This window comes from Dreissena polymorpha, chromosome 6 (genome assembly GCF_020536995.1).
Source record: "Dreissena polymorpha isolate Duluth1 chromosome 6, UMN_Dpol_1.0, whole genome shotgun sequence".
Classification (NCBI taxonomy): Eukaryota; Metazoa; Mollusca; class Bivalvia; order Myida; family Dreissenidae; genus Dreissena; species Dreissena polymorpha.
The window spans coordinates 51835574-51850050 of NC_068360.1; the positions used below are offsets into that span (position 1 = coordinate 51835574).

Here is a 14477-nt window from a genome sequence, read left to right on the forward strand (position 1 = left end):
ATTGTAAGCGTCGGAAAAAACACCAGGACACACAGTTCCCCATGCCCCGTTCAAGTATACTTCAACTCGCCCATTTACCAAACGAACTGAAATGAGTGACTTATGACACTGAATCAGCTACAAGCGAATTACGTTTCATTGTTACCGTAATCCAATTAACATCCATGCAATAATATCAATATGTTAAAACAACTAGTGAAATATAGGTTGCATCTTAAATTAATTTTTCTTCTCACAATTTTAAATAACTATTAGCGCTTGTTTTCAATACCTCTTTAACATCTGAAGACACTTGCGATTTCTAGATGTCAATGACAATACTACAAGAAAGATAGATTAAAACTTATATTGATGACTAAAACGAATGTTAAATTACAGATATTTTATGAAATGATTCTAAAGAATACTTTAAAGCATAATAACCGAAAACACATTATACGTGGTTTGCATGCATTCCAGCCACAACGATAACTTACTGTTTGAACTGGATGCGGTCTGGCATGTATCGCACGATATAATATCCGACCTGGATCCATTGCACTGCTGACCATAGGGAGAAGGTTTCGGGTTGGAACATTCTCGCTTTCTGCTCATTAATGAACGATCACACATTTTTCTATGCCGAGAAATGCACGTGTTCCACGAAGACCATGATGTCCAACCGCCATCTGGAGGCATAAACGTTCTTAAAATGTAAATGAAAATAATACTAAAGGGAGTAATTAATTAATAGAACTCAATTGAGGAGTTGATTAAATGAACATCTGATACAGTAATCTATGCATTTGAACGGGATTGAAATATACGTATATGTTTTTAAAAACTATGTTCAGTAAAACATACGCCTTTTTTCTTATGTGTGCTTTTAATCTATTAAAAAAAAATTTTTTAGCTTCGATGGAAATAGGCATATTTATGGTCATATGTCTATGGGGCGTAGCTGGGCTGATTTTCAGTCAACGCAAACGGCATGCTAGGGGGGTCCGGGGGCATACTTCCCCTGAATGTGTTTCTCTACGAAGCCATACGTGCGTTCTAGAGGTTTCAGACAATATTATAGTTCAAAATATGGCGTGATAAACTCGGATATGATACCATTTATGTTCGATGTTAAAACATGTGGCTTTCCTTTAAGATTTATATTCTTGTATTATGTCGTGGCATATCAATAAATGTATGTCTAAATAAAACCATGATATGGTATGGTATAAAATAAGACATAACAATTTTGGATAAAAGTAACTCAAGCTTTATTTGTATTGTTAAAACATAAAAAGAGACATAATAAAGCAAACTATCCATCATTTAAATAGCAACTATGTCTATCATATTTACTCGATAATTATAGTCCTTACATCTCGTCTTGTATTCTCTACCTATAGCAAGATACTTTCAATAACAATACACGTAAACTGTATACATTAATGCAAGGTATCCTGTATTACATGTATTACATTACACACGAAATAAAAGGGCCAAAACGGCGCTCCTTTCGTCTGGAAAATACGGCAACGACCTCTTCCAGATCGATCTCCCACTCTCGGTGTATATTCAACAGGGCAAAACCGGACATGCGCTCCGTTCCCATGGTGCTACGGAGGTATGTCTTCACCCGTCTCATTGTAGAAACAGACCTCTCTGCTGTTGCTGTCGATACTGGGGCATGCAGAGCAGAACGAGAAGACAACTTCGAACATTGGGGTAGGATTTTTCCGTTGTGAGGATCAGCGCCGACTCGAGGGTTTTGAATGGCTCAGGGGATGAAATCTGCTACTTCGCCTTTAACCTTCTACACTTCCTTGCAAATGTAACATCGACAACCTTAAGGTCCGGCTGGAACTCGGTAAAAATCTCTTGAAAAAAATCGTCTGTTAATTCGCTCACCTTCAATATAAAAAAAATTGTCGCGTCATTGAATCGGGATATACATACGGCATATTGCATAAAACTATAAGAAAAGCGTTTGCATAATCTGTGCCTCCTGGTTGGGAAGAACACTTAATGTTCGGATTTATATTTTGACTAATGGCATCGCAGTATTTTTAAAATTTGTCCCACGGTTATTTTATTAAACCGTATCACTGTATCGTCAAAATATAAACCAGAACATTAAAAAGATTCATGTTTGTTTATCGCTGATTTACATATACTTAATTTGTATATAATCATTGACCGTTTAAACGCATGTGTATTATTATTATTTTTTTTATTATTATTATTATTATTATTATTATTATTATTATTATTATTATTATTATTATTATTATTATTATTATTATTAGTAGTAGTAGTAGTAGTAGTAGTAGTAGTAGTAATAGTAGTATTAGTATTATTAACATTCATGAATAATTTATTTGACAAACGTAGATCTATCTCTGAATGTCCGTAAATATCTGATAATGCAAGTTACAGTATAATTGCAATTCAATATTATGTTATTTTCAGCAGACAATAGCTACAGACAAGGGACTACATGAATAAATGCTTATCAGACGAAATATTTTAGACATGTACGCACTTTGGTTGGTATGAGATATTGGACATTTAATCGTGCGTGCCCTTGCAGTAGCCGTGAGTCTAATTCCTGTAGCAGATGGTCCATGAAGGGAAGGTACATGTTCGTCTTCCATAATTGGGATGTGGTAGCTGCTGGGGCATTGGGCATGTGACTATGGCGACCGGCGTGTCCAGGCATAAATGGGTCGATACCAAACTCCTCGGCAAGCGCTACAGCTTTTTCATACAGTGCATCCCGCACCATCTCATCTGCTCGTTCAGCCTATAAAATACCCGCTTATATTGATAAATATTCAAAAGTTACACATTCTTGAAACCAACAAGATTTGTATAAAAGCTATGCATGTTAATATGTTTCAGTGACAATTAACGCAGTTTTTGAGGATAACGCTCTGACTTTGATTCTGTAGACATAACTGCCAAGTCTGTAAATGAACACATTCAGAGGTATAATCATGCATTAAATGAATAGGCGGATTCGGGCGGGATCGGACCCGCAGTACAAAAAGGCGATTTTGAATATAGAAAGGCGTAATTTGGCACAAATTCAGCGCTCCGCGCGAGATTTATTTGTAAAGAAATCAGAAATATCGAACAACATGCGGAATTAACGTTTTTGGTTCTTTTTTGTAAAGTTACGCCCTCCCCTATCAGAATATGTTACACCCTCAATACGAAATCCTGTTACCGCCAAAGAAATGTGTAAGAATGCAGAAATGTTTATGTAGTATACCTGTAACATGCAAGTGATAGTTCGAGCCTCTTATGTGGCTTCTTGGAAGTCGCACTCTTTATCGTGTAACATCTTAGAAAGGGCGACCAATCCAGTCAGGATGTACTCTAACCCAAACTGTTGAATAGCATCACTGTAACCAGCTGCCTTTAAATCCCCGTGGCCATAGGCTAGTTCATCTAGTGTTGCAACAGCAGTTCTGCAAATTACCAGATTTAATGCTAAGGTACCTTGATAGGAAAATTCATATTCCTCGGGTTGAGTGCCGAATTGAAACATAGCTTATCGGACAGAGAATCAGATATAACACATGTTTTCTTTCTTGATATGCGTGCATTGTATACCATGTCTTAAGTTTGACAATTTCAAGATATGCCAGTTTTGATGAAAGTTTTCTAAACAAGAAACATAATAAAGTTTTCGTGATTTGTACAATAATATGGTGATTCGAATCTAAAAGAGTTCGATCATGTCTTGATGGATTTGATGCCATTTCCCGTATTCTTAAACAAAATCGACTGATTGTTATAACTACAGTACTTAATATACCTTTTTGTTCCGAAGCCACGAAGAGTGCTAAAGTTGTACCAGTTGTTGTCTAGTTATATAATTGATTTCAGACAGATTGTTAATGATGTATCTACATCCATTTTGATTGTTTAAAAAACTAATGAAGATATTTTATAGACTTGTAAAAAGACCAGTGTAATAGAATTAATTTTTAATTTGTCAAAAGTTATTTTCCTAAATGTCTCTGAAATCTAAATGTAGATGTGCGATTTTAAATTGTGTGCTCAAATTACCTGAACAATGTTAGGAACCTGTAAAGCGCATCATGTCGAGCTGCCCACCTGGACTCGCACATCGTTGCCAGTTTTTTTCTCCTACCCATCTCTTCTGTGCTCACTGGGTCAGTCTCCAAAAGTTCTCCTGGAAACGCAAAAGCCGTTTGGCAGAGTAGTCAAAGGCAAACGCTTTTGTTTGGACAGTTGCCATCATGTTCTTAGCGTGCATCGGGTCGGAGGCGTGTATAATGGCGAGATATAAACAGTGCGCCTTGCAGTGAGTGTTTACAGCTCTCGCGACGATGGCTTGGATGCGAGCCTGGACCCCCTTCTGCTTCCCGGACATGTTCGACGCACCATCAGAACCTTGGCCGCGTATTTTCTGAATGTTTACTCCAAGAGCTTTAAGGTTCTCGAGAAATGCATGAGCCAGAATTTCGCCGGTGATAGATTGCATTCGGCAAACCCAATGAATTCCTCCCGGAGACATGCTTCTCTGCATCGTAAAATCGAAGGCAGAGAGCCATTTTCTCCATAGTGGCAGCATCAGTTGCTTCGTCCGCTATGAATCCGAAGCAGAACGACACATTTTCATCCACGATGCCTACAAGAATTTTTAATTTCTTCTCTACAAGAGCGTTGTAATCTGCTTTTAAGGTACGCTCAATATTTTTCTTTTTACCTCGTTCAATTTCTAAGATATCGTCGGCCCTTTCTACTCGTTTATGATGGTTTAAACCTTTGCCGGAACATAGCAATTATATTTGAAACTGTCATTCCTCAGTAATTTACAAATTTTGATAATTTGGAAACAGATGTTAAATTTCATGAATTTGCATTCACAGAGGACACTAAGGTGTAAGCTACGTTACAGGGAACTTATACAAATGAACATTGCTCCAGTCAGCAGTCAACAATTGTATTTTATCTGTACTGAATGTTGGCTGGTCTGATTTTAGGTCGACAACATCTCTGTACCGGGGCGACATCAAATTAGCAACCATTCTTAAAATCGCCCGATTCATAAACAAACCATTCGGATACATAGTAGAAAGCAACGATAAAGCGCAGTCGATAATAATCTTATGTATAGTCACCACCAAAAGAAACCTGACCTCGCAAATGGTAAATCATGCGTATTCTATAAAGTCGAAAAACAAACAAACTTTAAGACAGTTTAAGTGTATTCGATATGAAAACACATTTCTCGCATAGAAAATATGCCTAACCCGGGTTAGGCATCACATTTTATTGCATTTTTCGATCACTTTTATGTTGTATTTTTTTCTAAACAGCGTACGCACGTGCGGTTTTGCGTACGTCCAGCTACGCCCCTGGATTTGAATCTTATTTAACCTTTCATGCAATATACATTATCAGTCAGAAGATGTTATTAGAATTTCTATAAGCATGTGAACATAACACGAGAGCATTAAGTTAACAATATAATTATAATATTCCACTTACTTTGATTACATGAGACAGACTCATTCCAGCCGGTTGCATTGCACTCTATCACGGATGGGCCTCTTAGTGTGTATCCTGGGTTACACTGCACTGTAGCCTGCTTCTGGTAGGTAGTGCCATTGTGAGCTGTGGCTACACCATTGACTGGGGCAGCGCTACCGCAGTCTTCAGTTGAAATATATCACAAGGGTAATGTTAAACAAAACAAATAAAATGATTGACCCATAAACTGAAGTAGACTCAAATTGATTTACTTCAAATTGTTTTGGGGAAATTAGTATTTAGTTTGAGAAGATAAAAATATGGGCACATAAGATCGAAATGAATGAAATAAATTGAAAATTAATCTTAACAAGAGTTGTCAGAGGACAGCGCGCTCGACTATTCGAGTGCTTGACAGTATAACGTAAGCCATCATGGGGAAATTATTCAATTATTCAATAAGGTCAAGGTAATTGTTCAGGTAGATTTTCCACATTCTATTGACCATTTGTAAAGACATAAAACAAACTAATAAGATTTTATTTCTAGTTTGATACCAATAGCTTGGGTGGGAGTTTGGACGGTCCTTCAAAAATAAAGTAAATAATATTATTTCTTTAAAAATGTTTCAAAGAAAAAATATTATTTTTGGTTTGGGTAGGGGGGTGGGGGTTGAGAGGGAATTATTATGTGGGGCGTTGTAATTTAGTACACGATATTTCAAAAGTAAAAAAGGAAAAAAAAAAATTTTTTTTTTTGGGGGGGGACAAGTTTTCTGGGTTAGGGCGTCGGGTATTGTTTGGGTGAAATCCCTGTTGGTATTCAGGTAAGTATTGTTTTGTCACAGTATTAATACAATCTGATAAAAAAAATAAAGAAGTTATGGAAATTTAACTAAAATTTATTCTTTTGTCCTTGAGAGTCAAGTTCATTCAAAGGTCAAGGTAAAATTGAAGTTGCCAGGTACAGTACCCTCATGAAAGTAAGCAAATATTTGAAGTTTGAAAGCAATAGCTTTGATACTTTAGAAGTCAAGTGGATCTAAACATAAAATTTAACAAAATATTCAGTTACTAAGACAAAAAAGGGCCAAATTCTTACAAAATGCTCGATACAGGTGTCTGCTCTAGTTTATAGATTGAGATCATGTTAGTAAAGAAGTTTGCAAAATATGAAAGCAATATGTCAAGGGACATTGAAAATATTTGAGGTGGTACGCAAACTTTAACATAGATTTATCAATAATATGCATATTCTAAATGAAAAAAGGGCAATATTTCTTTCAAAATGCTTGATACAGTTGTCTGCTCTTGTTTATAGATTAAGGTCATGTTAGTAAAGAAGTTTGCAAAATATGAAAGCAATATGTCAAGGAACATTGAAAATATTTGAGGTGGTACGCAAACTTTAACATGGATTTATCAATAATATGCATTACATGGTGAAAAAGGGCCATAATTCTTACAAAATGCAGTTGTCTGCTCTTGTTTATATGTTGGGGTCATGTTGGTTAAGAAGTATGCAAAATATTAAAGCAAAATGACAAGGGACATAGGAAATATTTGGGGTGGTACGAAAACTTTAACATTTGCACGCTCATGCTAACGCTCACGCTCATGCTAACGCTCACGCTCACGCCGACGCCGGGTGTGTAGGATAGCTTCACTATATATTTCATATATAATAGTCGAGCTAACAAAGGGATGGAAACTTGTGGTAGACGACTAGAAATTAATTCCTTAAAAGCCCATAAACAGTCAAAATCAACGAATATTCGTATAATACATGTATTTCAAAAAATAAAGTTAACAAATAAACGAATATAAAGTAAAAAAAATCAATGTTCCTTATAGCAATAGCCAAATGTCAATGCTAGATGTGGTCTGGTAACATAGATTTACCAAGATACAAAATGCTATTTTTTGTTGTTTTTGTGTGAGACAATATATTCAACGCATGTTCATGTACAATGTTAGTGTTCGTGTGCCGTATGAATAAATATCGTTGCGGGACATTATAATGGAATACATTGTGCCACAAAAAAAACTAGCATTTTGTATATCGTTAAATTTCTTTTACCATACCACATCTAGCGTTGAAATTTTGGCTTTTGCTAAAAGGAAGACTGATTTTGTATGACTTTACATTATTTTACGAAATATTTTGCGATATTCTTTGATTTGAGTATTTATTTTATTTTAAATGTGTGCTCGTGCCCAATGTTTTAATAGAAAACAAAAATGTCATCTGCACAAAAAAACAGCATTTAAATAATAACATGGATCATCATGGCCAACCTGTTAGTTTATAGCCTAGTCCAAATAATTAGACGTAAGCTACCCCGCTTACGTCTAAACGGCTACCGTCGTTTTCCTATAGCAAATTGAGTTCAACTAAAACTTCAGTTTTTCTCGTTAAATCTTTGCTAATGCATAAAATTATCATTAATTAGACATATATGTGAGCGATTACCTCTTAAATGTGTAAAAATTGTGCTTTTAAACCACTTATGTACATTTTTTAAAATAAACATACACAACACACTTCGTGTGTTTGTCGTTTATAGAATTACATTGAATTATCTTGAACGAAATTATTTTTTGAATAGGTTACACATAACCAATTGTTGTTGTACAACAAACCACATCACTTTTTAGCTTTCTATACTCTTAAATTAAATGGAACCAATATGTGTGTGTTAAAACTACCAGTTGTATCACGGAGTGTATATTGTTAGGAGATGAATCGAGTATTTGACCCTTACTGTAGTAAATTCAATCTTATGCAAAAACTATTCATCCGATTTTATTGGTTTATACGTTATCTTGTTGCTTATTAATTCCTCTTTCAAAAATATACGTTTTAGTATATTCCCGTTGTTATTAATGGATTTATAGCGAGATAAACACAAGAAATACACATTTATGTTTTACCACCGCGCGTTTTACCATATTGTGGCTATCGATTTTGTACAATTCGCGTACAGCGAAGCGCCGAGGTTATACATTTTGATGTACCCACTCACGTCTTTTGTTGAATTATTGTTTCATTTCTCGGCCGATTTTGACAAATTATATATCATTAGAAAGCTTACGTTACGTAGTAAACAGATATATAAATATATATTAATTTTTTTTTCTGATTTCGACAGCCCGGCGAGTTATAACTTTAACTTTTTCAAATATCATACCGTTTTGGAGTTTTAGAATCTAGATTTACGGTTGACATGTTCGTACTTAATACCAATTTGTAGCGTTTATATTTGGAGTTCAGTTTCAACAAGAAATATCTTTAAAAAAGATATACGGCGTTGATTTTGGTCGATGTTTATGAACGATCAAAGTTATCGCAATGAGATAAAAAGTAGCGGATGCCTTTTTTCTGCGCAGTTCTTAGCTACATCACAAGCAAATCAATTACGGGGTGTTGCGCCAGATTTTGTGGCTTATTTTGCTTTATGTGATATTATTACTCTGATATCTATATTTACAGAATAGAAAAACACAAGAAACATGAAATAAACGAGTGCATATAGGTCAGCCGGCAATACTCAAATCTGATTTAATTGCATAATTATAGTATAGTGAATTATTGTGCTCATGCTTAATAAACTGGTCTTAATGGATAAATATTTCTAATTAATTTTATCAAAATTGGTTCCTTATCATGCAAATGTTGAAAACATATTAAAAATCGATGATTGACATACCACAATAATATCGCCGAATATCTTTATTTAGTATCTTTCTGATCAAAACAGACTTCAAGTGCACAAAGTTTACGAGACGGCGTTTATATAAAGATTTCTGCAACTGACCTCAAACTGACCTTGATACCTTGCGGATTGGAATGCAATGCATTAAAGTTAGGGTAACAATTCTGCTGCTGAAACGACGGCTTGTTTACGCCAACTGTACACGACCAAGGCAACAGCTGTGCCTAAAATATTTATATATCGACAAAGCGACTAAACGAACTATTTACTCCATCAGACAAAAAATAGCATAGATTCCAATTTTTCCTTCAATGAAAAGATCGCAACCCCTTCTGCGAACTCCGGTGATGAACTGTATATACACTCTGGACTTTCCACACTGGCCGCGAATTGACCCTAAAACTCGCGGGTGAAATGCAATGCAAGTAAGTACTAAATATGAAAATACAGCCTTTAGTATAAACGCTTTTGCGCTGGTAATTCTCTGAAAATAAAAGGTGAACGCACAAACTGTATTTATGTCGAAAATTGATTGTAAAACTGTTCTATCTATTGAGCCTTTTCATTGGAGATAAATGTTCATGCAGTAAAACAGTGTTACAAAGACGCGGATATGTTTCCAATGTTCTGGTGTTATACTCAAATCAGCCAATGGAATAAATGAGTGTATTCATTCGTACCTAGCCGCGGGAAATTTTATTTGAATATTATTGGACACTTACAAAGGTCAAGTCAGGGTGAAAAAGCTGGCTTAATACAGCTTACGCCGAAAAAAATACATCTTGCTTAGGAGAATAGAATTCTGTATACGATAGAAAAAAAATTTGTTTAAAAACGAAAGTTTAAGGAATGAAGGCGGAAGAAAGTAGCGCGCGCGTTCCTAACGCACTGAACTGATGCTACGGTCTTGGCGATTATGCTTTTGTTTAGAAAAACCGGCCATTGAATTTCCTTTGCCATGATTATTATATTTTAGCCGGATTTTTTTCGAAAAAATCTCGGCTTATAGATTGATGTTGTCGGGCGGGCGGGGGGGCGGCGGGCGGGCGGGGTGGCGGCGTGCTCGAAAATGTTAAAGTTCTTATTTCATGGTATAACTTTGGTATGCTTGGGACCTAGAGTCTTCAAACTTGACATGAAGGTTGGCCAGGATTAACAGATGACCACTGTCATTTCAAGGTCCATTCATTTGAAGGTCAAGGTCACTGTGACCTTCAATATAAAAATGTTAAAGTTGTTATAACTTTGGTATGCTTGGACCTAGAGTCTTGAAACTTGACATGAAGGTTGGCCATAACTAGTTAGTAACCACTGGTCATTTCAAGGTCATTCATTTGAAGGTCAAGGTCACTGTGACCTGAATGTAAAAATGTTAAAGTTCTTATTTCATGGTATAACTTTGGTATGCTTGGACCTAGAGTCTCAAACTTGACATGAAGGTTGGCCAGGATTAACAGATGACCACTGGTCATTTCAAGGTCATTCATTTGAAGGTGAAGGTCACTGTGACCTTCAATATAAAAATGTTAAAGTTGTTATAACTTTGGTATGCTTGGACATAGAGTCTTCAAACTTGACATGAAGGTTTGCAAGCACACTTAGATGACCACTGGTCATTTCAAGGTCATTCATCTAAGGTCAAGGTCACTGTGACCTTGACTGTAAAAATGTTAAAGTTCTTATAACTTTGGTAGGTAAAAATGTTAAAGTTCTTATTCCATGTTATAACTTTGTATGCCTAGTACCTAGAGTCTTCAAACTTGACATAAGGTTGGCCAGTACTAGAAGATCACCACTGCTCATTTCAATGTCATTCATTTGAAGGTCAAGGTCACTGTGACCTTCAATGTTAAAATGTTAAAATTGTTATAACTTTGGTATGCTTGGGACCTAGAATCTCAAACTTGACGTAAAGGTTTGCAAGCACACTTAGATGACCACTGGTCATTTCAATGTCATTCATTTCAATGTCATTCATTTGAAGGTCAAGGTCACTGTGAACTTAAATGTTAAAATGTTAAAATTGTTGTAACTTTGGTATGCTTGGACCTAGAATCTCAAACTTGACGTAAAGGTTTGCAAGCATCACTTAGATGACCACTGTCATTTCAAGGTCATTCATTTCAAGCTTGGATCATATTTATGTGTCCAATCTATCTGCTAGAACTGGTGTGATAGAAACCTTTTGGAGTGATCATAAGGCTGTCTGGATTTCTGTGTAGGTATGTGAAAGCAAAACAATAAATAGTATTATTTCATCTAAGTTTATTTTCTTACATTTGATAATGAAATTGATGGAAACTTCAAACAATATGTTTACTAATTTGCTAATAAAAAAATTGAGATCAAACTTTCCTAATTGTCAATTCAAGTTCATATTTGTGACCTTAAATGTTATTGTTGTTCATGTATATGCATGCATTCAAAACATAACACAAGGTTTGCTCATGCCTTGAAAAGTACTTACATTTCATTTTGACCTTTGAACAATATTTCAGTAATTTAAGTATTGCATTGACAAAAAACACGAAAGGTACTTTCCTGTCATTTAAATCAAAAATCCGGCTTCAATGCGGTCATCTCCGACCGCGGAACTCTTGTTTATGATATATTGTAGTATTTTGTTCACGAAACATATCAATAAAGCTTATTATAAATAAATCTTAATAAACTAACTATTTCAGCTCTTGTTTATAACACAGAAAGGGTGTTAAATTTATGATGAAACAGCGTATATAGCTGACCCTCTCGATTTTATTCGGCTTTGCATGCATACTTGAAATAAAATGGGTGTTAAAAACATTCATCGTTTGCTGTTAATTATCAACGAGGGAATTATGTATAATTATATGAAATGTTATTTACCTTAAATTATCAATTTATTAAAGATTCTTGAAAATCACGGTCGGTGTTACGCGGGTCATTTCGTATTTTGACATTAGGGCATCATGTTCAACTAATCAAAATCAGATTTTTTTTCACTGGGACGATGACGGCTTAGATTTAGACAGGCAGACAGATAGTTTATTCAGACTTATACAACAGTGCATCGTCTTTAACTCAAATATATAAATTATTTTTAGACGAATTGTTAGGTGATTACACATATAGCAGTGATGATTCTGAGAATGTTGCCATGTTTCTTATCCGTGTAATCTAGAGTCCGTGGTTTGAGCATTTTTATCGCGGTGTTCAATAAAAGATATCTCAATAATCTTGTTTATTGATAGATCTGTGGTTTTTTGCCCCTGTGTTCAGCACAAACCAATTGTCTCGTTATGATCAGATACTGTGCCGACCAATACTAAATAACACTATGGTGCCATACGCCACAGCAGGGACCTATACTTGTGATCATGGAGTCTAAGTGCAAGACTTAAAAAAGTATGTTGTTTCGCTTGCGGTTGTTAAAGCCAAAACGGGGCTCCCAGCTGGCACAGCTGCTGATATTCAGATCTGAATACTTAAACTTATTTAGACCTTATTCTTAACCGTTGCGCGTTTTACGATATCGGATTTTAGGCGGGAATAAAACTCAGTGAAACTATTCAATTTCTTACACAACATTAAGCATATTAACAGTTATTTAAATTAACAATATCAGCGACATCTTTTTAAAGACTAAACACCTTTTCAAGTATCGAATTTAACATGTCAATAAAATATATTAATACCAAAAAAGGTTTCATTTAATATTGTTCACATTAAACCTTTAAATGAAAGTGTCGCTTTAACTATTTTCCGTGTCTTATTAAGCCGCGAATCGTTTGCTAAAAACAGTTAACAAAAAGGGCTACACGTTCTAATTCTTAATGAAATACAAAAATAAGTATAACATAATTAATAACGTCCATAAACACACACAGCAAGATCAAAGTTTAAATGGAAACTAATATGACATTCCACGTAAATTATTATTTTCGTCTAAATCGAATACTATATATAGAGAAACAATGTATTTATAACCGACCAATGAGGTAACATTATGCAACTTTCAATTTACACAGTGCTATATGGCAACAATATGGAATTTGAATAGTGGTAGTGTTTTAAGGTCTGGACTATCATTACTTGTAAGTTTGTATAAACATTTTTCTAATGCAATTAGTAAAATAATGTTTATATTTTATGTTTAATAATTTATTGCATGATTATTCTGTGCTGTTATATGAATTTGATGCCGTTAAAGCTTCCGACATGAATTCATGTCGGAACGATGCTATTGCAAAATAACGTTAAACGATATGAGGTCGATGTAAAAATCGACCTCATATTTATAGGAGTAGTTTATAGCCCTGGTTAATAGCACTGACAGGCTGCTATAGTTTATAACTTTCCCGAGTTCTGCTCTGAAAATGTGTCTAAGAACGACACAAGTCTAGAGCAGTTGTCAGTTACTGGCATAAGTAAGTACACTTAGTACTGGTAACAACCAACTTATCCAGGAATTGAGTGAGTTGGTTATATTATCGCCATGATATGACTAAAATACAGTTGGAGACGGAGAAAATCCAACTAAAGAAACAAGCACAAAGTGTCAGCAATCAGAATGTGTACCATGACTGAATTATGCCTAGTACTTTCTTACCATATGGTTTACACGTAGCTGATTCAGACCAGACAGAGTGTTCGTTGCATTTGGCAATGTTTGCTCCGCTCAGTACGTAACCGTGATTGCATGATATTTGAACAACAGTTCCAACCGTTGTTTCTGTGGTGTTTACTGTACCACGGTCTGGTGTTGGGTCACCGCAATCTGAGAGAATCGTAAATAATGATGATACTAATGATAATAAGATGATGATGTTGTTGTTTTTGATGCAGATTATATTGATTTTGATGATGATGATGATGATTATGATGATAAAGAAGTGACGATGATGACGACGACGATGATGATGATGATGATGATGATGACGAGTCGATAATAATGTTATGTATAGTCACCACCAAAAGAAACCTGACCTCGTAAATTTAAAAATCATGCGTATTCTATGAAGCCGAAAAACAACACTTTAAGACACTTTTCAGTATTTCGATATGAAAGCACATCTCGCGCATAGAAAATATGCTAACCGGGTTAGGCATCACATTTTTTTGCATTTTTCGATCACTTTTTTTTCCAAACAGCGTACGCACGTGCGCATTTGTGCATGCCCAGCTACGCCCCTGGATTTGAATCTTATTTTACCTTTTATCCAATAAACATTATCATCAGAGATGTAATTGGAATTCCATTAGAAAGTGAATATAAAAGAAAGCATTACGTTAAAATATG

At 35.2% G+C, this 14477-nt stretch overlaps 1 protein-coding gene across 1 annotated transcript; it reads right to left on the minus strand.

The window, feature by feature from the left end:
• Positions 1–100: 100 nt before the first annotated feature.
• LOC127835679 (coadhesin-like) lies at positions 101–14346 on the minus strand. Its single transcript, XM_052362118.1, has 5 exons — positions 14328–14346; positions 13788–13955; positions 5503–5667; positions 477–668; positions 101–117 (listed from the first exon to the last, which is right to left on the minus strand). The coding sequence occupies exons 1-5, from the start codon at positions 14344–14346 to the stop codon at positions 101–103; spliced, it is 561 nt and encodes a 186-aa protein (XP_052218078.1).
• Between the last annotated feature and the right edge of the window lie 131 nt (positions 14347–14477).

Bases quoted from the DNA above. Each gene is read 5' to 3' on its own strand.
- LOC127835679 (XM_052362118.1), bottom strand. The intron at 5,668-13,787 runs GTAAGAAAGTAC...TTTCAACTGAAG, and splicing joins AGCTACGTGTAAACCATATG to ACTGCGGTAGCGCTGCCCCA. The intron at 669-5,502 runs GTAAGTGGAATA...TTATGCCTCCAG, and splicing joins GTCTGTCTCATGTAATCAAA to ATGGCGGTTGGACATCATGG.